Source organism: Salvia splendens, chromosome 22 (genome assembly GCF_004379255.2).
Source record: "Salvia splendens isolate huo1 chromosome 22, SspV2, whole genome shotgun sequence".
In the NCBI taxonomy this organism is placed as follows: domain Eukaryota; kingdom Viridiplantae; phylum Streptophyta; class Magnoliopsida; order Lamiales; family Lamiaceae; genus Salvia; species Salvia splendens.
The window spans coordinates 4,941,538-4,967,410 of NC_056053.1; the positions used below are offsets into that span (position 1 = coordinate 4,941,538).

At 40.3% G+C, this 25,873-nt stretch overlaps 1 protein-coding gene and 1 long non-coding RNA gene across 2 annotated transcripts; one reads left to right on the plus strand and one right to left on the minus strand.

The window, feature by feature from the left end:
• The first annotated feature begins 6,733 nt into the window (after positions 1-6,733).
• Positions 6,734-7,713, plus strand: LOC121787225. Its single transcript, XR_006047300.1, has 3 exons — positions 6,734-6,781; positions 6,855-6,917; positions 7,675-7,713. It is a non-coding gene; the product is annotated as an uncharacterized LOC121787225 (long non-coding RNA).
• Positions 7,714-13,579: 5,866 nt separating this feature from the next.
• Positions 13,580-14,875, minus strand: LOC121786628 (protein FAR1-RELATED SEQUENCE 5-like). The gene has a single exon (XM_042185262.1). The coding sequence runs from the start codon at positions 14,873-14,875 to the stop codon at positions 13,580-13,582; it is 1,296 nt and encodes a 431-aa protein (XP_042041196.1).
• Between the last annotated feature and the right edge of the window lie 10,998 nt (positions 14,876-25,873).

The window sequence follows — 25,873 nt, forward strand, 5'->3', positions numbered from 1 at the left end:
TGATTGGAAACTTATATTAAAACTATAGGAGAAAATAAAATTTTGCTAATTTAGTTCACTTAAATAAATACTCCACATATAAATTAGATGGTTTATATGTGTATTTTTTTAATTAAAATAATTCACACTTAATTAATTGAAAAAATGAGCTACTTTCGGTAACAAAACTAATAGAAATCTCGTGGAGTAAAACAAAACTAATATTCATTCCCTCTACTTTTTCCCCACTCTTACTTTATTCTCTTTATTTAACTCACAAAACAAAATTACATAAAATCTTGTGCTGAAATAGAAATGCTCCACTTAGAGTGGGACGGAGGGAGTATTTCTTTCTTATTTCTCCCTTTCTTATTCCAAAATTTCACTTTGAATTTCGAACCTTTTGATACTCCCTCTGTCCATGAAAAATATGAACTATTTCTTTATTAGTCCGTTTCTGAAAAGTATGAACTTTCTAATTTTGGAATAGTTAAAAAACACATTTTCCATAATGTTCATACTTTTCAGGACGGAGGGAGTATTATATAGTACTGTTCTCTCATAGCAAATTGCATCAAAAACTTATATAGTGAAATCATAGCTTTGTATCCACGTGGTCACTTATTTTATGTCTGTGATTAACCGTACATTCTTAACAATTACTCCCCCCGTCCCGACTATGATGACACATTCTTTGGCCGGCACAGAATTTTATGAGTTATTGATTAATGTGTTTAATTGGAGTATGTAAGTATTAAAATAGAGAGAGAAAGAAAGATTAATATTTTAATAAGAGTGAGAAAAAGTGGTTGGTATATTAAATGGAGAGAGAAAATATCCAAACAAGGAAATGTGTCATCTTAGTTGGGACAAACTAAAAAGGAAAATGTGTCATCTTAAGTGGGACGGAGTGAGTAATATCAAGAGTCTAGGGTTTAAGGAGAAGAAATCACAATAGGGATCAGACAAAAAGATTGTTATGGAGAAGTTCGACGGATCTGGGGAAGATGCAGATTGATAACTACCCTCTAAAATTCAAACCCAAAAAGATGAAACAAGCGGAGTGTGAGCTTCTAGACATGAAAACAATGTCTGCGATCGATTGTTGCTATCCAAGGATGTGTTTTATTAGGAGGAGCAAAAATATTAACATACCCCACATATGCAATTTAAAGGGTCAAGGGGATCGTGCAGAGGTCCTGGATATGATCGTCATTACTATCACTATAGACAAGAATGTCGACAAAGAAGACGATGACAAACTATCGCAGATATGGCTGAAAAATGCTATTCATCGCTGTCTGGAAGGTCGAAGGAGCATTGGTTAGTCCTAAAGGCAAGACGAGGAATTCAAAGTGCATGCCCGTCATGCGTTCATAAGCGATATTATGTATTTCGCAACATGCATCCAGATTTGATGGTAGCCGGAGCGGAGATCCAGCTTCGTGAATACCCGAGCTGCATGCAATTCGTCTGCCATCGGGATCGGAAAGTGGTTCGGTGTGGTTGTCGCGTCTAAGGCCATACAATCCATGCAGAAGCAGAATGTGCCGTCATTTTTTACTACTGGTGCTCTGTTGAATAACTCCTTGCGACATCTGGCATTCGATTTCTGTTTTCAGAAAACACGGATAGCAATAAGGCCGGACATTTACAGGCTTGATGGAGGCTGATATATGGATACGATATTCCCAGTGGCGTGCCAGAGGCAGGCCCGTATCTGTGAGCGTCCCTGATCGGCACTACCTCGGAATCACGATCCTGACAGATGACCGACAACATACCGCAATACGAGATTTAGGGAGGTGACCTGTCCTCTCCCTTAAGCATAATCGGTTTGCTCTCCCAGTCATACTTCATGGTAAGTTTGCGATAGTTTTTGGTGATTATTCTTGATCCATCGCGACACTCCGTCGCCATTGAAACATGGCGGTTTCAGTTTCAGTTCCTGCCTGGTCGAAACCTATGGGTTTGGTTGTGATGGAGCGGGATTGTCCATCCGCGTTTGGGTGCGGCAGTGGCGGGAGTCTCCGGGTCGGGCGTAGTGGAGGAAGAGTAACTCAATGAAGCACCAGTTGATAGGATTTGAGATCCTATCGATGGAAGAGATCATGCGTTTTTCGATAATTAGGGTTGAGAAGAAATGGTGAATTTTTATTACTTTAATTCTCAAAGACTTGATCTATGACAATTCTATAATATATATATTCCCTTTGCTTGATTCGACTTTTATGACCCGTGAAGATTTAACTCAATCTATTCTAATAAATGTCAAATAATTAAGGAAAAAACAATAATAAACTAACTAACTAAGATATGCTCCAATTCTTCATGTCGTGTACCGCACATGTCGCGGGGCACGCCTCATTCGTCGTTGCCTGAATCGCCCGCCTCGCTTTGCCTTCCCTCGTCTCGGCTTCAAAGGCTCTCCCGCTTGCATCTCCGGTGGGACGCCTGGCTTAGAGGTAGAGCCATCCGGTATGGAGTTCCTATTAGATTCCGACCACCTTTTAGCCACGGTCGCATGTATATAAACTTATCACATAAACTTAGTACAATATGGGTGTATATAATATGGGGGTGCTTTATAATTAACACAGTAAAAAATGAATATTTTATACTTCATCGGTCCATGAAAAGTATACGAGTTTTAATATTTAATGATAGGTAAAGTAAGAGATATAGAGAGAGAAAAAAAATGGATAAAGTAGGAAATATGGAAGAAAAAGTTATAGAGATGAGATGAGTAAGTATGAGAGAGTGTTTACATTTTTTAAATAAGACTATTTTTTTTGGACAATCTAAAATAAGTAAAATTGGACCATTTTTCATAGATGGGATAAGTAGTATAAATGCTTAAAAGAACTATCCCTGTAATGAATATTTTTGCTATGTTAAAATATAGTATAAAATATGCATTACTTCTGCATATAATGCCAATAGTTATTTGTTAGTATAACAAAATATAGAGTTATTTTATGAACACACCCCTATATTATTTCTTAAAGAATATCTAGAGGCTGATTACATACACTTAATTATCACAAATTTAATTACATTATTAAATGAGGTAATACATGACATGGAGAAAATATTCCGTCGTCAAGACATACTACTGGAAATATGATGTGATATGATACTACTGGCAATATGATATGATATGTCTACTCAATGAATATATAACAAGTGGAGAGTCATATGGAAATTTACAAATGTGAATTTAAACCTACTCATAATTCTAAAATATTCTATAAAACTGAAAAATTCCCCAAAAAAATTTATCGTATAATTAACCTTTTTAATATTTAACTTTTTCTTAATAGCATATAAGAAATTCAAGATTTTTTAAAAAAATTATGAAATAATATTAAATACTATTATTTATAACATAATAGTTAGAATAATTAGTTATGAATAGAATTGTTAGTTTATTTAATTTATGCACTATACAATCATTTATATTAATAGTTTAATTTATACTAATTCTAAAATATGGAAAAATACCTGAAAATTTATGGGCATCTCATGCATATACATAGTACACGTACATGGATATTCTAAAACTAACAGAATATTCATATATTCATGGTAGTAGATTTCATTTAATAAATATTGACTACGTAGATCTTATAATGAAGATATTAATCCTATTACAACAATTCTATTCATAAATTATTATGTTAACTATAGTGTTATATAGAATATTTAATAGTATTTCATAATTTTTTTAAAAATCTTGTATTTTTTAAATGCTATTAAGAAAAAATTAAAATATTAGAAACAGTTAATTATACACTAACAATTCTTTGAAAAATTTCAATATTATAGAATATTTTAGAATTATAAGTAGATTTAAATTTACATTTATTAATTTTCATATATGGCTCTCTACTTGTCATAAATTCATGGAGTAGGTATACCACATCATATTGCCAAATGGTATGTCTTCACCATTGAATATTTTCTCACATGACATGGCCAATAATCTATAGTATACGTCATTATTGGCTGATAAACTCCTCAAACTTATTCTCCTAAGAGCATCCGCAGCGGTGCTCGCTGGCAAGGACGGCGTCCGTGCCGCTGGTGCGGCTGACCTCTACTCACCGCTGTGCTCTTGCCGCTGGCACGGCGCTGCTCGATGCATCGAGCACGTCCGTGCCGCTGAGCAGCTGACGTGGCGGCGCCTGCCGTTGGCATTTTCGTTTTTTCCTTTTTTAAAAAAAAATCGGATTTAATTTAAAAAATCCGAATTAAATAAAAAAAATATTTTCCCACTTCCCAATAAATTATATCCGTTTTCTCCCCACTTTTAATTTATTTTTCAATTTTTTCCCCCAAAATTTATATTTTCATCTATAAATACCCTCACTACCACACCAAAAATTTCACACCACACTACACAATTCTCATCTAAATTCTCTCATCTTCTCTTATCAATTCTCAATCTTTCACTCTTACTTACAAAAAAAAATGTCCGACTCTGGCGATCACCCCTCCGACTCCCACGGTAGGAACCACGAATGGTTCGGCTCACAACCATTTCCTAGTCCGGAAACGCAATTTTCGGCCCCTCCTCAAACCCAAGGTTCTCAAATTCCGAGTGGCTACCGTCCTTACCCGGTGGACGACCAAGATGCCCCCGATGGGCGATACGGGTGGGCACCCGAACCCAGATCGGGAGGGAGCAGCGGCGGCGGCTCTCAAACTCCTCCTCTTCCTACTCCTACTCCTACTCCTACTCCTCGTGGTGTCCGCAACCCGTACACTCCGGCGGAGATGGATCAATTATTCAAAGCCTATTTGATTATCTTCGAAGATCCAGAGATAGGCACGAACCAAAGCGGGGATAGGTTTTGGTGGCGCGTCTCTCGCCGGTACAATGAAAATCGTCCGGCTGGAACCATCAAGCGCAATGAGAGTATGGTGCGCAATGCCATATTCAGAGCCAACGAAGAAATCCAAAAGTTCCAGGAATATTACCTCCAGGAAAACCGATCGGCGGAGAGCGGTAGGAGCGAGCTCGACATCATCAGTGCCGCCTTGGCGACCTACCAATCCATAAATTACAAACCGTTCAAGTACCTCAGCGCTTGGCAAGAGGTGCGTGTGCATCCGAAGTATAGGGGAGGCGTATCATCCTCTTCCAGCTCCTCTAGCAAACGGTCGAGGTCGGTATCCCTATCTGACGCCGGCGAGGATGAGGTGGCTAGCCAGCTCGCCGGAGCTAATTTGGGTAGCCCCGACGCCGGCCCAAGCAGTTCCCAACGCCGGCGGCAAGGAAGGAAGAAGGCGACGACCAACTGTCTTCGCGCCGCAACTCCATCCGCCCCCGCTCCCTTTGTGCCACCTCAACCCCCCACCAACTCATCGTGGACCCTTTTGGCCCAACTCAATTTGGCCGATAGGTCAAATATGACCCCCGAGTAACTTGATTCACATTTGGCAATGATACGGGGTCTCCGAAGAACATTGGGGATATGGCCAGATGAATAGTCTTCCACGGGGGTATTTTTTAGCCTTTAATTATGTATTTTTTATTTTTTAGGCTTTTAATTATGTAATTTTAAATTTTTAGTATTTTAATTATGTAATTTTTAATTTTTAGTATTTTAATTATGTAATTTTTAATTTTTTGTAATTTGTAATAGTATTCCGGATATTTTTAATGCATTTTAATATTGTGGAAATATTTTTATTTAAATTGAATAATAGAATGGTGGGACCCTTGAGCATGTCCTTGCGGAAGAGCATGGATGTGGGTGTTGTGCTCTTGCCTAAGAGCAGTGAGTAAAAAAGTAATAAAAGTGGATCCGGGCCCACATCCGTGCTCTTTGGCAAGAGCACGGATGGGGATGCTCTAAATTAAAAATAAAGAGTATATAGTAAACTCATTCATATCTAAATAGTACTCCGGAGCCGATTATAGAAATAAAATTCTTAGTGGTTACATTAATTTGGCTTTTTTCAGGCAATTTTAAAAAAAGTTGATAGTAAGCAATAAAATTCCCTATAAATAGTAACCAGAGCCGATTATAGTAATTCCCTATAGTCGGCTCCGGTTGCGATGATAGGTTCTGACTCGTTAACGGCATCACCATCGTGATGGTATTCGTTTGTCAATGGCGGCTTTTTGTAAAAGCCACTCCCCATTCCGAGCGCCGGGTAGCTTAGAAATGCATTATATGGCCATTTTCTCCTTTAGACTCAGTCTTGTGAAGCATCTCATAACTGTCACTTGTTTTCGCCACAAAACCATTCATCACCACATCTAGCACCATCAAACTCGCCACCGCCGTTTTCTCCATTCTTTTAATCATATAACCTTTTATTTTTCCTCTAATTAAAACTTGTATGTGTTTTTCTCAATCAATTTTTATAGTTTCCCTATATATATATATATATATATATATATATATAGAGTCATGATCTATGGCAAACACCCCTTAACCAAATAACTAGAGAACAAATAATAGCCACAAGATCAAAAAAATCAATGGCTAATAGTAATTTTCGAATTTGATGATATATTAGCTCCCTCAATCACAAATTTACTCCATAATAACAAGTCAGGGGTATTATTGTCATTACACCATCGAATTAAATCCAAAATTGTGTTAGTCATTCAGAAATTCGCGCCGATTCAGTTCGTCTCTCTCGTTCTCCTCTGTTCAATCCGAATCGCCGACTCAACCGCATTCAAGCCGTCGCCGTCGCCGTCGCCGATTAAACCGAATTCAACTCATCAGCATCATCTACTTTGTCAAACAAATGGATACAAATCAAAAGGATTTTTCGAAAAGTAAGTTTCCTACTGATTAACAATCATTTCTAGGTTTTATTTTAGATCTGATTTAGATTTGTATTCTTTGTAGCTTTCGAACGAACAAAGAAAAAAACAACCGGAAGTTCCGTTTCACTTCACTCAGGCTCGAACCGTGAGTCATTCCTACTATTTATTAATTTTAATATACAATATCTTCGTTTGCTGTGAATATGAAAACCGTAGTTTCTGTGTTTAGATTTATAGTTGTTTCACTGATGTTAAGTGATTATGAAAACCGTAGTTTCTGTAGTAAGATTTATAGTTGTTTCACTGATGTTTAGTGATTATGAAAACCATATGGCCTTTGTATTACGTTTACATGGTTAGATTTATAGTTGTTCTGCAAAAAAGAGTGAAGTGTTTCCTGAACAAGAGTGAAGTGTTTTCTGAACAAGAGTGATGTGTTTTGTGAACAAGAGTGAACTGAAATCAGAATAATAGTGATGTGTTTTTGTGAACAAGAGTGAAGTGTTTTCTGAACAAGAATGAAGTGTTTTGTGAACAAGAGTGAACTGAAATCAGAATAAGAGTGAAGTGTTTTTGTGAACAAGAGTGAAGTGTTTTCTGAACAAGAGTGAAGTGTTTTTGTGAACAAGAATGAAGTGTTTTTGTAACAAGAGTGATGTGTTTTCTGAACAATAGTGAAGTTTTTCCTGAACAAGAGTGTAGTCTTTTCTGAACAAGAGTGATGCCTTTTGTAAACAAGAATGATGCGTTTTCTGAACAAGAGTGAAGTGTTTTCTGAACAATAGTGAAGTGTTTTATGAACAAAAGTGAAGTGAAATCAGAATAAGAGTGATGTGTTTTGTGAACAAGTGTGATGTGTCTGATTTTTTGCTATATTGATTTTTTTCCTCATATCCATGAAGTTGCTGCAGCCGAAAAAAGGTCTAAGATGCGTGAAGATAGACTGCAACAAAGTGTTGCACGTACAACTGAAATAAGCACAATAAATCAACAGGATGTTCTTCGAACAACAACTTCTGCCGAAATAAGGTCAAAAAAGAAAAATGATATGCAGAAACCAGAGAGTGAGTTATGTAATTATTTATGTATTGGGCATAGTTATTAATGTATAATTTTGAGCTATATTAAGTGTGTATTCACGAATTTGATCAAAAATCTTGTATGTATTTAGCCTCAAAGCGTGGGAGGTCACAATGCATCGACAAACCAGAAATGCCTGCCAGAAAGAAACAGGCTAAAGCAAAGAGTGACAAAGCTATTACTTGTAAAATCAGAAGACCTAAATTGGTCATTAAGATAGGGGTGAAAGTTTTGGTTGATGCCATTGAGAAAATGAACTCCAAACAAAAAGCTGCTCTGGAAGAGATGGGTTTCGGACAGCTTGTGCATTTGAAGATACGATGTATTCCTGCTGACATGGCATTTTCACTACTTGAAAATTTTAATCATGACAACTGCTCCAGAATAAAACTTGTTGATGATCAACCATTACACATCACTGAGGAGGATGTGTATGCTACGTTGGGACTGCCAAGAGGAGAGTTGATGATTAAAAGAGAAAAGAAGCATGAAATGAATGATGTGATGAAGACCATTGTCAATGCTAAGAAGAACAAAGCAATAACCCCAGCTGATTTGCAAGAGCAGCTTGATAGTGATCTAGAAGGTGGTGAGTGGTTTAAGAAAATATTTCTTATTCTGTTGGACAATGTTCTGATCTCACCAACTGCCAACGGAAAATGTCTTGGCCGTATCTTGGACGATATTGGCAACATTTCAAATGTGAGGCAGTACAATTGGTGCAGCTACGTGTTGGATACGCTAATCACAGCACATGATAGCTGGAAACTCAAGAACAAATCCACCCCATTCACTGAACCAATCACTTTCCTCTTGGTGAGTTTTCTATTTTAACCACTCCTTTATAGTGAAGTAAAAAATGCTTAGAGTGAAGTAAAATCATATTTAGAGTGATGTTTTTCACGGTTAAGTAGTAAATGCATGGTTAGAGTGATGTGTTTTTTATACATGAGTGAAATCAGAATAAGAGTGATGTGTTTTGCGAGTGAAGTAAAATGCGAATAAGAGTGAAGTGTTTTGTGAACCAGAGTGAAGTAAAATCAGAACAAGAGTGAAGTGTTTTGTGAACAAGAGTGATGTGTTTTGTGAACAAGAGTGAAGTAAAATGAGAATAAGAGTGAAGTGTTTTGTGAACAAGAGTGAAGTAAAATGAGAATAAGAGTGAAGTGGTTTGTAAACAAGAGTGAAGTAAAATCAGAATAAGAGTGATGTGTTTTGTAAACAAGAGTGAAGTAAAATGTGAATAAGAGTGAAGTGTTTTGTGAACAAGAGTGAAGTAAAATCAGAACAAGAGTGAAGTGTTTTGTGAACAAGAGTGATGTGTTTTGTGAACAAGAGTGAAGTAAAATGAGAATAAGAGTGAAGTGTTTTGTGAACAAGAGTGAAGTAAAATGAGAATAAGAGTGAAGTGTTTTGTAAACAAGAGTGAAGTAAAATCAGAATAAGAGTGAAGTCCTTGTAATGCATTTTATTATTGATCTGTTTTTGCAGGCATGCTATGTAGATAGGGTTGTCTACAGAACAAGACTGGTGGTTAGAAGATTCTCAACTGTCCGTAACTGGACAGAATTCATTCTTAAGGAGAGAGGACAGATGGAATTTGATAATGGAGGCACCATTGGAAGAGGAAGCATAGAAAGTATCATTGATCCTGTCTCCATTGAATCTTTATATGCCAACAAGGATTCAATAACTGTCACTACCTCTGTCCCTTCAACTGATGAAGCAACTTTACGTGTTGAAGCCCCCCCTTCAACTGATGATGCCCCCCTTCAACTGATCAAGTTCCTTCGTCTGATGAAATTAAAAGTTCAATTAGGGAGGCTGCAGATGCAATTAGTAAAATGATGAGGTATATAAAGGTTGCTCTAGCAATACCAATGACATCAATTGCTTCAAAGTTGCAGCTATAAATGCACTAAAGATGGTTGGTGTGGAGGTTGATCAAGGGGACCAAGCTGTGTCTAAGCCAATTGAAAATATGACACAAGCTATGGAAGAGGATCAAGAAGATGATCCAGAATGGATTCAGCTTGTGGAAAAACTGATGGAAATCCATGATGAAAAATGCAAATTAGTGAATGAAGGCACAACAATTTTCCCTGATATTAACTTGGGAAAGAAACCAGTAAGTTCAAGATTTGGAACAGAAACCATGGATATTTTAAACAATTTGATTGTGGTCTGTTGTACTTTAACACTTGACATTTGATTCAGAGTGAACTAAAAACAATTTGTATTATGTTCTGTACTAATGCATAATATTTATTTACTTTTTTGACTTTTTATTCTTATGTTATATCGCATTTCACTATTTGCAGGAGACAAATGAATTTTATGAAGATGTAGCTAAAGCAACATCACAAAACACACAGATGAAGGTATAAAAAAGTGCTTCGAGTGATGTGTTCCATTGTTAAGTGAGGTTTCTGTGTTGCATGTGTATAGTGATGTGTTTGTTAACAAGAGTGAAGTGAATTCAGAATAAGAGTGATGTGTTTTGTGAACAAGAGTGAAGTGTTTTCTGAAAAGAGTGATGTGTTTTGTGAACAAGAGTGAAGTGTTTTCTGAATAAGAGTGATGTGATTTGTTAACAAGAGTGACGTGAAATAAGAATAATATTGATTTGTTTTGTGAACAAGAGTGAAGTAAAATCAAAGTAAGAATGATGTGTGTTATGAACAAGAGTGAAGTGATTTCTGAACAAGAGTGATGTGTTTTGTGAACAAGAGTGAAGTGTTTTGTGAACAAGAGTGAAGTGAAATCTCAATAAGAGTGATGTGTTTTGTAAACAAGTGTGAAGTAAAAATCGTGTTGATAGTGATGTGTTTTCATTTCTTATTATGAAAATAGGACGACATTGTGGATGCCCAAATTGCATCTGCAATAGAAGCATGCATGGAGATATATGCTGATGATGATTGTGTTCAATCAGAGTTAAATGTATCTGGCAAAAATCCTTCAACCGAAATAGTAGTTTACAATCCAGACATTGTAAGTGTTAAACAATGATATATCTCATCCATTCACCAACACTTTTAACAAACATCAAGTGAACTATATGTCTTATATAGTGATGTTTTCATATCATTCTTGCCCTGACAGGAAACTGCTAGGATTGAACAAATGGAGATACGTTCAAAAGCTGAGAAGAAAATATCAGCTGCATTGAAATCTCCATTCCATGAAAGAGTGGTTAAGGCTAAAACCAAGTTTACCTTGAAAGAGTCACAAGTCTTTTTGTGGATTATGACAACAAATGAATTAAATAAGTAAGATTTATATTATAGTTCTGATTTAGAAAAAAAAACATACAAAAGATGTGCTAACACACACACATGTTTGAACAGGGACACCATAGTGTATGATGATGATGTCATAATGGTAACAAAAAGAGAATTCTGTTCACTGTTGCCACATACGCTAATAGAAGTGGGTGTGATAAGTGCATGGGCTTCTTATTTAAATAACATGGAAGAATACAGGTCCATATCTTCATCGAGGCGCCTCTTTTTCACAACATACCCAACGGTAAGAATAGAATAAATTTTGAACAGTATTGAGATTATGAAAACCGCAGTTTCTGTGGTAAGATTTATAGCCGTTTCACTGATTTTAAGTGATTATGAAAACCGTATGGCCTTTGTATTATGTTTACATGGTTAGATTTATGAGTGAAGTAAAATCAAAGTAAGAGTGATGTGTTTTGTGAACAAGAGTGAAGTAAATCCAGAGTAAGAGTGATGTGTTTTGTGAACAAGAGTGAAGTAAAATCAAAGTAAGAGTGATGTGTTTTGTGAACAAGAGTGAAGTAAATTCAGAGTAAGAGTGATGTGTTTTGTGAACAAGGGTGAAGTAAAACAAAGTGAATTATTTCAATCCAGATTTAACTTGTCTCATTTTTCAGCTGTATACAGTTGTTCACCGGCCTGATGGGGTCGACCTCATGACCATAATTGATAGATTCTGTGACAATTTACAAACTGAGGTTGAACAAATTCCGTATTTCAAATGGGCCGACGTAGATTTGGTAAATACTGAACACAATTGATTCTTTATTATATTCTCTAGTTGTTTTTATTCTGAAATTATTATTATTATCTATGTAGGTGTTCTTTCCAATTTGTGCTGCGGAACATTACTATACCATATGCTTCAGATTTAGTACTAACAGTATAGTGCTGATTGACAATTCAAAGAATGCTGACGATGTGGACATAACAGTCAAATATGGTGGCATACCTGAAAATGTGGTAAGTATACACGATATACAGTGCAGTATTTTTGTGATTACAATGAATTATAGTTCTCTTTATAGTGAACTACATCTGATATTCATGATGATATATTGCAGAAATTATATTTTTGTCATTATTTGACAAAAATGGGGCATCACAACCAAACCAAATCAATAAAGGATGTGAGTATAATAAGGCTCAAAATGCCTTGGAGAACAACATCAAATGTAGAAGATTGCGGAGTTTTTTGATGCGACATTTGGAATGTTATCATGGTGAGCGCGAACAAGATTGGAAGTGTGGATTAACTACAAGAAGCAAAGGAATACTCCAAAGACTGAGAGCAAAGTATTGCAGCGCATTATTATTGTCGGAAAAAAAACCATCAGTCACTGAATATGTTGTCAGTAACATCAAAGCATTATGAAGAATATGGGAAAACCAATAACATAGATGTGGAAAAAATGATTGTAAACTTCAAGCGTTCATGAACTATTGTAGAAAACTTGATCAGTGAATTAACAAGTACTTATTTTACATTAATATCTTGTTTACTATTTAATTCACTGTTGTGTTTTGTAAACCACTAAATGATGTGTTTCGTGAAGAAGAGTGAAGTAAAATCAGAATAAGAGTGAAGTCTTTCGTGAAGAAGAGTGAAGTAAAATCAGAATAAGAGTGATGTGTTTTGTGAACAAGAGTGTAACAAAATCAGAATAAGAGTGATGTGTTTTGTGAACACGAGTGAAGTAAAATCAGAGTAAGAGTGATGTGTTTTGTGAACTAGAGTGAAGTAAAATGACAGTAAGAGTGATGCGTTTGTGAACAAGACTAAAGTAAAATGACAGTAAGAGTGATGCGTTTGTGAACAAGAGTGAAGTAAAATCAGAGTAAGAGTGAGGTGTTCAATGAACAAGAGTGAAGTAAAATCAAAGTAAGAGTGATGTGTTTTGTGAACAAGAGTGAAGTAAAATCAGAGTAAGAGTGATGTGTTTTGTGAACAAGAGTGAAGTAAAATCAAAGTAAGAGTGATGTGTTTTGTGAACAAGAGTGAAGTAAAATGACAATAAGAGTGATGCGTTTGTGAACAAGACTAAAGTAAAATGACAGTAAGAGTGATGCGTTTGTGAACAAGAGTGAAGTAAAATCAGAGTAAGAGTGAGGTGTTCAATGAACAAGAGTGAAGTAAAATCAAAGTAAGAGTGATGTGTTTTGTGAACAAGAGTGAAGTAAATTCAGAGTAAGAGTGATGTGTTTTGTGAAAAAGAGTGAAGTAAAATCAAAGTAAGAGTGATGTGTTTTGTGAACAAGAGTGAAGTAAAATAGAATAAGAGTGATGCGTTCTGTGAACAAGAGTGATGAACTTACTGGCACTTGAGCATTAGTACTCTAAAAATTCGCATTGAGATAAAATTCACTCAAAAGTGTAATAAAATGAATCATTAGTACTCTAAAAATACTACAATGTGAACTATTTCTATACAAATCCTCATTGCCTCTTATTTGACTTCTCATTAACCTTTTTGCAGTTCCTAGAATCATGGTGTCCAATCTCATGACAGTTTCCACACTTTCGGCCTGGTTTCATTGCTAACTTTATTGCTGACTCCCTCTTCGATTTCTTCCTACTTCCACTTCCCTTTGTACTAACAACCTCAGGAGGATGAACTTCAATATTGTTCGGGACATGTGAGCCATAGAAGTTCTCAATCATTGCTCTCTTCTGTGTGGAAGACAGAACAACATCTTCGCCAAGAAACTGCTTCCTACCTTCTTCAATAATTGCAGCAAATGCATTGATTTGATCAATGTTCCCTTCAATGCTTTGTGCTGTTTCAATGAATAATCCATACAAGTTTTTAAATGCAATCTTCTTCTTGTCCACAGCAAGGTGTATTTCTTGATCATCACAAAAACCTCCATGTATTGGCTTCACAAACTGTGACTTCAACCATCTTCCTCCATGCAACTTCTCGGGTATCAACTTAACAAAATTATGTTTCAACACACAAAATATATGGCTGCACAATAGACCAAGTCTTTCAAATTTTTTGCATCCACACAAATAGGTGTCATCACCAATGGAGTAAGTCACTGTCCATGAGTTTGAATCCTTGTCATTTATGTCATATACTTCAATATCTGTATTGGTAAACACTCCTAGAGTTGCACAAGACAAAGAGAAACATGCATATACTATCTCTTCTTGAATTTCAGTATAAGCACTACCACTATATATCGTCGATGCATGTTTCTCGATTTCCAATCCTGTTCGCAAAATAGGTACTTTTGTTGAATCATAGTATTCAAGCTTTGCACTATTACTTCTTTGAGTCTCCAGAGCATGATTATAGTTCATATAAAATTGCATAAGGTTAGCCCGAGACTTTGAGTACCTTTTGAAGAAGTTATTCTGTGATTCAGATATAGAAGTTGTCTTTATCAACGAACTCATCGGAAAATCACGGAAAAAGGCTGGAACCCAAAATTTTCTGGATGCAAACATTGATGAAAACCAGACATTATTGGTCAGCCCATATCTTTCCATTATAGCATGCCAAGTTTCCTCAAATGCATCAGGTTCTATCAACTCTGACCATACACATGCATTCAGTTCCTTCTTTAATTGTTCACTACCAAGCATGTTCTTTGGCAATTTGTCAGCAACTTTATTCATAACGTGCCACATACACCACCGGTGTCTTGTATTGACAAGGACCTCCTCAACAGCAACTTTCATTCCTAAGTCTTGGTCGGTTACAATGAGTTTGGGAGCCACACCCATACATTTTACAAATTGGTTAAATAACCATGAAAATGAGTTGGCATTTTCCTTGGACAAAAGGCCAGCAGCAAATGTCACAGGGCGACCATGATTATCCTTGCCCGTAAAAGGAGCAAATATCATACAGTATCTGAAATGAAAAACAATTCACTATAAGCATGCAGAAAACACATCACTCTTTTTCACAAAATACGTCACTCTTGTTCAGACAATACTTCACTCTTTTTCACAAAACACTTCACTCTTGTTATGATTTCAGAAAACACATCAATATAAGCATGCAGAAAAATACATCACTCTTTTTCACAAAACACGTCACTCTTGTTCAGACAATACTTCACTCTTTTTCACAAAACACTTCACTCTTGTTATGATTTCAGAAAACACATCAATATAAGCATGCAGAAAAATACATCACTCTTTTTCACAAAACACATTACTCTTGTTAAGAAAACACTTCACTCTTGTTCACAAAACACTTCACTCTTTTTCAGAAACACATCACTCATGTTATGATTTCAGAAAACAATTTAACAAAAGAGTAATTAGTGTGCACATACCTGTTTGTGGAGTATGTCGTATCAAACGAAACAATATCTCCATACAAATGGTAGTTTCTTCTGGCAGTAGGATCACACCAAAACAATCGTGTCATCCTATCCTTTGAGTTGACCTCATACTCATATGTAAATGTGATAAGGCTAATTTCATGCATCGGTCTAGGGGTTCATTTCATGAAATTGCTGGGTCTAACGCATTGAATTAAGTCAGGTATGTGAAGTTTTTCTCCAGATCCAGGAAAAGAAGAGGACGCTTGCATGGTCCTAGGAAACTGGCGAAAGGGTGAACAATTGGAAGAAAATTGCTAGACGGAGGAAGCCTCGGAGTTGAAGGGTAGAATAGGGATTTCTACGAAAACTCTAGAAGGCTATGTCCGCATCTATAAAAGGGAGAAGCATGCAGGCTGGAGGGACCTTCTCGGTGGAGGCCTCACTAACAGCTCCTTGCTCGATTCACCTTTCCACACACTTGACTCTGAATTCGCGAGAGATTCCAGTTGGCACTTGGCTGGTGGTTCACGTTTAGCTTTCCGACAATGGTTCGAGGGTTGTAACACCGTCCTAGTTCAAGGGCGAAGAAACAATTTACATTTCCGTTGCTATTTACACTGATTCCGCCGAGCTTCGCTGTTCGAAGCTCGGTTTTCTTTTGACAACCAATATTTCCGGTTTATTCCAGATTTTACTTTCGCTTACGTCTATTGTGTTCATTTCTGGTTTGCTGGTTGAGTTCGAATGATTTCGAGTTAGGATTGTCGGAGTTAGTTATTTTTGCAGTTGGTTCTGATTTATTGCCGATACTTGTTGTTTGGATCTGAAGAATGGTTCTGCTTTTTGGATGAATCGGAGGTTGGGTTTTGCTGGAGTTTGTGATTTGTTTGCAGATTGTTCATGATTGATTGAGATGGAGTAGATCTGTGAAAATCGGAGTTATGGCGTTGGTTTTGCTGTTTGTTGGGTTCGGATGGCTTGGATCCGGAGTGGATTAAGCGTCCGACGTAATCTGAGAAGGAGTACTTGATTTCCATGCCTAGTTTACGTATTTACATTTCATTTCGCCTAGTTTACGTAGATCTGTCGTATCTTCGAGTTATTGTAAGTTTCCGTCGACCAAATCTGTTTATTATGTTTGAATCTGGGCATTTCCTCTGTTTTCTCCATTTGCGAATCTGAATTAGATAGAAAAGTGCACGAAGATTGTTAGCTGCAGCTTTACCGTACGTTGTCAGGCTTGGCTTTCATGGTCCCCACTTTTTATTTCCTTTGTCTAGTGGTTATCGGTAGTTATGTACTCGGTCTAGGAATTGTTTAAACTTTTCTGCCTGTTACTTGGTTTAAGAGCCCTTTGTTCTTCGGTCTAGTATTTACGTTTTGTGCCTAGGTCTAGTAGTAGTTAAAATCTCAACCCCTTTTGCGTGGCAGCAGCCATTTTGTCCAATTTCTCTCAATACTAGCCTACGAATCCATCTCTGTGGGATCGACTCCACTTCCCTATACTAATCCATAGTATTCGGGTTGAGGAAATTTAATTGTTGAAGGAGAGTCGTGAGTGCCCAACGACCGAAGCGCCATTCGATCCCTCGAGTTACTGGACCCTGTGATTCAGTTAATTCGGAGAAGCGTGGTGTCTCGACCTAGCAATTGCTTAGATCGAAGCGCATAACTACCAAGACACTCAAACCCCAAACCTTCAAATGGCGCCGTTGCCGGGGATGGATGGCGTGCTTAGTGCTAGTGTTCAGAGTCTGTGGTGTAAATAGTTTTGATTTGTTTTCTTTCTCTTTTTGTGTTTGCAGTTTATGAGCAGAGGCTCAAGGTCTACCTACTGGAGCAACTCATCTGGGTGGACACACGGCCAGTTTGGTTGGCGGGTTAAGGATACAGTCTCTACTGTAACCACCAGATCAGGGTTCACCACGGGAGGCCCGTTTCCGAGTGGATTTACTAGCGACGAATCTTGGACGTCGTCAGGACGCGAAGATCCAGAATCACCACCCGAATCAGAAACAGAGTCAGAAACAGGGGAAGCAGAGGAATTAGTCATGGCGCAGGTGGTAGACCCAGATCCAGAAATCGGCTCTCTCACTGCCCATTTAGATGGAGAACCAGCTCAAGCTATAGTAATGAATCCACGCCAGAGGACTATCGAGATCAAGACAAACGTACTCGGCATCTTGCCGACGTTCTCTGGGCGTAGAAATGAGTGTCCGTATGAGTTCTTAAATGAATTCAGTAAGTTATGTGGTATTCAGAAGAGGCCGAATGATGCAACAGAGGAGGATTATCGCTTACGAGCGATTCCGTTTACCTTGAAGGGGGAAGCTAATACGTGGCTATTGAGGTTGCCTCCGGATTCTATCCGCACGTGGAGGGACTTCAAGTTGGAATTCTTAGATTATTTATTCCCATCCAACAAGACGAATGCACTTAAGAAAGAAATACTAGAGTGTAAGCAAGATTACGATGAATCGTTGAGTCAGTACTGGTCGAGATTTAAGGGGTTGTTGGATGCATGCCCGAATCACCGGATGATAGAGGCAGAGACCTACTCTCTGTTTTACGAAGGAGCCACTCCCGAGTCAAAGGACTTAATGAACTCCTCGAGTGGGGGAAATTTCACAAGAAAAAGGGGAAGTGAGCCAAGAGAGATCCTAGGGAAGTTGATTGACGCTAAGAAGGCGTACGATAACCCTAGGAATGCAGTGAAAAGAGGATCGGTGCATGCTGGGAGAGAACAAGAAGATAACAAAGTCGAAGCGAGGATTGATAGGCTCGAGAAGGCTCTTTTGAACGCGATTGAAAAGACGATTCCCCTGGCTTCACAAGGGAAGGAGAAATCTCCTGGTCCAGGAGATAATCAAATGCAACAATATTACGGGACCCAGGAAGGAGATTATCAGGCCCAGGTCAATGCAATGGGAAGTTGGAATCCCGATGGGAGCTGGAATCCAGGGAGACAGAGAGATGCGCCTTGGAGAAACCATCCGAATTTCAGATGGACTGACAACGAACAGAATCAGCCGGCACCACAACAAAGTCAGCAGTTTGCACCTCAGCCCGAAAGACAAGGTAACTGGTCAGGAAGGAATCAAGAGGGGCAGGACAACTGGATTAATCGGAACCAAGGAGACCACTCGAGCTGGGGAAACAGGAATCAGAATTATCAAGGGAACCCTTATGTACCACCGCACCAAAGGAATTTCCAAAACAATTACCAGGGCCAAGGAAATCAATACAATAACTCTTCAGGCGGTCAAGGAAACGCTCGTCAGAATCAAGCAAGTGGACCGACTCTGAGTATAGGGACGGGACCCAGTCAACCACCAAAGTTAACAAAGAATATCGATGATATGGTGCAAGACCTCGTCAGTTCTCAGCAACATATGCAAAACAACCTGCAATCGAACAATGACGTAGTGCACAAGCTGCAAGATGCTCAACAGGAGCAGAAAGCAGCCATGGATATGTTGGCTAAGCAATTGTCCCAAATAGCCACTTCTTTGAGTGACATGCGGGGAAACGAAGGAAAAATTCCGGCCTCAGTAAGGCCACCTGATAGAGCTAATATAAGTCAGATTACCTTGAGGTCCGGGAAAGGATATGAGGGACCGGTGGTGAGAACAAAGGAGGGGGCAGATCCTAAGGAAGGCAAGAAGAAAGAGGATATAACTCCCAGACCCAGACACTTGGAGGGAGGAAGTACCTTGGTCAAGGATGACCTTGAGGAGAAAGATTTGGAGAAACAATTGCCTAGACCGACCGAACCATTCTTCCTCGATCCAGAGCCGGAGTTGGAAGATGAGGCAGTGGGAAAAGAAACTGGAGAGTTATCAGCTGAAAGTTCTACCGGAGCAGGGAAGCGACTGAAACCCTTTCCGAGTCGGGGGGAAGCCAAGAAACAGAAGGAAGAACCGGTAGACTTCATGGACATTTTTGGGAAGTTGGAAATCAATCTGCCATTTTTACAGGCCCTGAAGATGCCAGTCTTTAGCAAGTTCATCAAGGAATTTATAGCTGGGAAGGCTAGGCCAGTGGGAAAATTCTGATAGGCGAGAATGTCTCCGCAGTAATTCAGAAAAGGAAGATGCCTTCAAAATGCAATGACCCAGGTATGTTCACCTTACCCATCTCTATTGGTAATGTGAAAATCGAGCATGCTATGTGTGATTTAGGTGCGTCGATAAACGTGTTACCACTTTCCATATACAAGAAGTTAGTTGGGGTAGGCATGGTAGATACGAAAGTTGTGATTCAATTGGCGGATAGGTCATGCATCTGTCCTGAAGGGGTGCTTGAGAATGTGATAGTCAGGGTACATGACTTCTTGTACCCTGCTGATTTCCATGTGATTAAGATGAGTGATAATGAGTCTGCTGAGTCGGGCGGAGTACTTTTAGGGAGACCCTTCCTACGAACCGCTAAGACTATCATTGATGTTTTTGATGGAAAAATTTGTCTTGATTACAATGGGGAGAAATATACATTCAGCATTGATGAGGCAATGAAGAAACCTCTTGACGTTGAAAATTTGCATGCTATAGATGTTATTAACCCTTTGGTCCAGGAATATCTTGAGACGGAATTAATGCAGGAACAGATTGAGAACTCCGAGATGAGTCTTGACATTGATAGAGAGGTAGCCAGTTGGTGTCAAGCAATGAACACAAGTGAGTTATCTGATGAGGAGTTAGCTGAAGCAATTCTGGAATTCTGTGCAACTCCGGAGCTAGCCAGGTCAAGGAATACACCTTATGTGGCGAGTGTGGAAGGTTCTGCTGGGTCAAGGAAGGGAATGACTGTGGAAGTAACAGAGAAAAATCCCTTGCCCCAGGAAAAAGATGTTCCCAAGAAAGAGCTGAAAACACTTCCACCAGGCCTAAAGTATGCTTATCTAGAGGAGAACGAAACTTTCCCTGTTATTATCAACAGCAGCTTGACCGAGGGACAAGAAGAGGAACTGCTGAAGGTAATCCGAAGAAACAAGAAGGCTATTGGGTGGACACTCTCTGACCTGGTAGGAATTAGTCCAGATTTGTGCATGCATCACATCCGCTTGGAGGAAGGAGCAAAAGCCTGCAGAGACCCTCAACGCAAATTGAATCCTAACATGAGGGAGGAAGTGCTGAAGGAAGTATTGAAACTACTCTCCCTAGGAATCATTTATTCCATACCAGACAGTGAATGGGTGAGTCCAGTCCATATGGTACCCAAGAAGTCAGGAATACAGGTGGTCAAGAACGACAAGAATGAATTGGTGCCCACCAGACTAGTCACTGGGTGGAGGATGTGCATCGATTATAGGAAGTTAAATGAAGCGACCAAGAAAGATCATTTCCCTCTACCCTTCATTGACCAGATGCTGGAGAGGCTAGCGGGCAAGCAATACTTCTGTTTCCTAGACGGGTATAGTGGGTATTTTCAAATCTATGTGAATCCCGAGGACCAGGAGAAGACAACTTTCACGTGTCCTTTCGGCACGTATGCTTACAGGAGGATGCCGTTTGGCCTGTGCAATGCGCCAGGCACTTTTCAGCGGTGTATGATGAGTATCTTCTCGGATCTTTTGGAGGACTGCATCGAGATTTTTATGGACGACTTCACTGTGTACGGGAATTCATTTGACTCATGTTTGGCTAGTCTGGATAAAGTATTGAGAAGATGCCAGGAAAAACATTTGGTTTTGAACTTCGAGAAATGCCACTTTATGGTCCCTAAGGGAATTGTCCTAGGGCACGTAGTCTCGGAAAAAGGTATACAGGTAGACCAGGCAAAGATTGAGGTGATATCAAAACTGCCTTACCCGACGAACCAGAAGGAGGTAAGAGGATTCCTAGGGCACGCAGGATTTTATAGAAGATTCATTAAGGATTTTGCGAAGATTGCTCAGCCACTCACTCATTTGCTGCACAATGATGTTGAGTTTGTTTTCAATGAGGAGTGCATAAAGGCTTTTCAACTACTGAAAGATAGACTAGTATCGGCTCCCATTATCCGAGCGCCCGATTGGAGTTTGCCATTTGAAATAATGTGCGACGCGAGTGACTATGCAGTAGGGGCGGTGCTAGGTCAAAGAGTTGACGGAAAAAGTTACGTAATTTTCTATGCGTCAAAAACGCTCAACCAGTCCTAGAAAAACTATGACACCACGGAGAAGGAAATGTTGGCAGTCGTGTACTCTTTTGAAAAATTCCGACCATATTTGCTTGGGTCGAGGGTGATAGTCTTCACTGATCACGCTGCGATAAAGTACTTGCTGGCGAAGAAAGAATCCAAGCCGAGATTAATCCGTTGGGTGTTGCTTTTGCAAGAATTCGATTGGGAAGTTAGAGATAAAAAGGGAACTGAAAATAAAGTAGCCGATCATCTAAGCAGGATATTTCAAGGGGAGACCGAGGAAGCAATACCGGACGCATTCCCTGAGGAACATTTGTACTACGTGAAAAAATTTCCTCGACCTACCAGCTGGGAGGAGGTTATGGAGTTAACAGGTCCAGGGGATGACGAAAAAGGGAAAATCCATCAAAACGCTGAGCCATGGTTCGCAGATCTGGCAAATTACTTAGTCACTGGAGAAGTGCCCAGTTCGCAAGTAATCTCCCGGGCCCAGAAGATGAAATTGAAGAGCGAGGCCAAGTACTATTTCTGGGATGACCCGTATTTGTGGCGAATGGGAGCCGACCAAGTAATCCGGAGGTGTATCCCGGAGTGGGAACAGAGGGATGTGCTGAATCATTGCCATGCCCTAGCTTGTGGAGGTCACTTTGGACCTAGGAAGACAGCAAAGAAGGTGTTAGATAGTGGTTTTTACTGGCCTACGTTGCATAAGGATGCGTTCGAGTTTTGTCAGAATTGTGAGAGGTGTCAACAGATCGGGGGAATATCCATGAGGGATGAGATGCCGCAAGTCCCAGTGATTGTGTGTGAGATCTTCGATGTTTGGGGGATGGACTTCATGGGTCCATTTCCGTCTTCATACGGGAACACCTACATACTTGTGGCAGTGGATTATGTGTCAAAATGGATAGAGGCAAAAGCAACCACCTCGTGTGAAGCTAAGGAGGTAGCAAGGTTTCTTAGAGCTAACATTTTCAACAGGTACGGAGTGCCCAGAGCTATAATATCTGACAATGGGACACACTTCCGCAACCGGACTATTGAAGCTCTGATGAGAAAATATGGCGTCCATCACAGACTGTCTACACCTTATCATCCTCAATCCAACGGCCAGGCGGAAATATCCAACAGAGAAATAAAGGCGATACTAGAAAAGACGGTTAATCCGTCCAGGAAAGACTGGAGTAAGAGGCTTGGAGACGCACTATGGGCTTACCGGACGGCATACAAGACGCCTATTGGGATGTCACCATATAGGCTTGTGTTCGGCAAAATGTGTCACTTGCCCGTGGGAGTAGAACACCGAGCATATTGGGCGGTCAAGGAAATAAACATGAGACCCGAATCCTGCGAGGAAGAGAGGAAATTGCAGCTGCAGGAGTTGGAGGAGCTAAGGCTGGAGTCATATGAATCGGCGATGTGGTACAAAGAGAAAACAAGACTCTGGCATGACAAGAACCTCCGGGTCAAGGAATTGCAAGTCGGGCAGAAGGTTCTCCTATTCCAATCCCGGCTCAAGCTAATGCCTGGTAAGTTAAAGTCCAAATGGATTGGGCCATACACTGTTGTGAGTTTGCGTGCAAATGGAGCTGTAGAAATCCAGGGAAGTTCTTCAAACTCTACTCCTTTTCTTGTTAACGGTCATAGGGTAAAGGTATTTAGGGATAGCTCGGAGATGTGTGTAGTGGACGAAATGCCACTACGCGCACTCCACGATATCGCCTAATAGATCTGGGAAGTGAGTGTTCTTAGAGATTTCCTAGGTCCAGCATCCAAGAAGTTTTAGCATGACCTGACCTAGGGAATCTTGAGAACACTTGAACATAAATTGTAAATATTCAATCGCTTTCTTTAAATCAAGAAAAACCCAAACAAATCAGAAAAAAAAAATAATCTTCCAAAAATATTTTCGAAATACCAGACTCCTTAAGGAATTTTTTTGATACCGTCATACCCTAGACCCGGGGAGTCTGGCGTTTCAATTTTTAGTTTAATGTTTTTCTTTAAGTGTGATTTTGCAGAAGGAATTCACAAGGGCAAGGAGTTGTGGAGTAAAAATTTTGGAGGGAGTTGGCACAGGTTCGGATTTCAAAAGGAACTTTATGGGGAGGCGTACGGTCGCAAGCGTCATCACCTGCAACCGCCTGCCAAAAACGTCTTCTCTCATGCCTACACTATAATCGGTTTAGCCTTCTTATTTTCATTACCTATTCTCTCTCCAATATTCACAAACACAAAAAATCCCCAATTTCCTTTTCCCTTTTTCTCTCTCTCTAACCCTAATCTGCAAATTCCGCCCAAATTCTTTACACAAAAATTTCCACAGAACATCCATGGAAAACAAACAAGGAACCGGAAGCACCTCAGGGTCCGCCGACTCTGGGGCGGCGGCGTTTATGGCCGAGCTATTCCAGAAATTTGGGGGTGCGGAGAAGGCGATGGAGGCATTCGCCATGTTTGCAACCGCAATGGGTAAATCCGTACAGGCTGCTCCGTCTTCTAGTGTACCACAACCGGAGGCCGTCTCAGAACCCGTCGCCGAACCTGAAACCGTTCAAGAGGCCACGACCACTAGCCCGGAACCAACCACCGCAGGGAATCGTGAAGACGACTCAGATTTGGTCACAGGGTTGGAACTGTTGGCTATGTGCGAACCAAGGGTAGACTCTGCAACTGAGGGGGAAACCCCTGTTTCGATTAGTGTTTCTGAGGGGGTGAGGCCCGTACTTGCTAGTGAGGATTATGTTGAGAGAGATGTTCTGGAACCATCTGGGGAAGTTAAAGATTTTGTTGCTGATGTTAGTATTTCTGAGGGGGAAACCCCTGTTTTGGAAAAATCTGTGGAGGGGGAAACCCCTGTTTTGGAAAAAGCTGTGGGGGGGAGGCCCCTATAGTTGGTGTAGATGGGGGCGACGAGGCCCTAATTTCTGAACAAAATGTGGAGGGGGATACCCCTGAGAAACCGGTGGGTACTGAGGCCCACGTCGGGGAAGGATTTGAGGGGGTAGAGACCCCTGTTTACATCTCGGGGGCAACCCCATTGTTGTCCAAGGAGGGAGAAGCCCTCGATTCTGAAAATAGCCAGGAACCCGCTGACGCCGGGGTGAAGTTGATTGTGGATCTGACCGAGATCCCGCAGGATACCGACTCGCCGGTCAACCCCAGAGATGCTAGGAGGCGGGCTCGCCAGAGCCTCATTGATGAGATTGATGAAACCGTGGAGCCGACGGAGGAAAAATCGCTGGGTCCAGAGACCGCAGCATCTGAACAGGTGAACTCTCCCAGACCTGACAGGGGGGAGAGTGATGAGGAGAAGCGTCGCCAAGCGGCTGAGAAGAAAAGGAAGGGGAAACAAATTGCTCCTTCCTCGACCAAAAAGGCGAGAGGGAACTCTACTAAATCCACACTTCCGCCGGCAGCTAAGGTACCATATGCCGCAGAAACCGAGAGCCCTTCTGAGTCCAACGACTCGGAAGAAGAACAGGAAGAGGAATTCAACTTTGAGCCGACCGAAGTGTGGATAACAAACAGCTTGCTAGATAAAATGAGGACGTTTGACGACCCAAAGCGCACGGCCATTTATAAGGAGAAGAGTACTGAGGGGAAGGTCGCTAAGTCAGGAAAGATGTATAGCTCATCGGAGCTCAAAACGATTGCTTGCAACGATGAATTCCGGACTTATATCGACGCAATAGGCTTCGATTGGTTGCTCAAGCACAGTACTACCGAGGTCCCGATTGACCTGGCCCGAGAATTCTTTTCTACCTTCCGATTCAAGTCCACTACCGATTTGGATGCCGAATCCATTAATTTCAGACTTTTCAGTGAGGAACATACGATGAGCATCCGGGAATGGACCTTGCGGATGGGTTTGCAGACGCGAACGGAGGACGATTAAGGCCTGTGGAACGAGAGGATGATTGGTCCACCGAAAATGACACCGGGATTCAAAGCGCAAAGCGCCTGGGAGTTCTTGACTCACCCGAGGGTGGGTCAGTTTAAAACAAGCTTTTCGAAGGCACACCACGTCGAAAATAGGGTCCTGCGATTTGCCCAGACTTTTATTAGTTACAATTTAATGGGAAGAGCCAACAACGCTCTGACTACCGCCGATCTATACTTCACATGGTGCATGGCTACGGGGGTAAGAGTTCACTTGGGCTATTGGATAGCCCAAGCCTGCCATCAAGTGACTGCAAATCCTTCCCGACACCTATACACGTGCCACCTGCTCGGAGCCTATCTGCAGAGGAATGTAATCATGAAGATCCATAAGGCATGCCGAGAGGTAAAGACATGTTCGCCCCCTGAGGTTTTTAACATG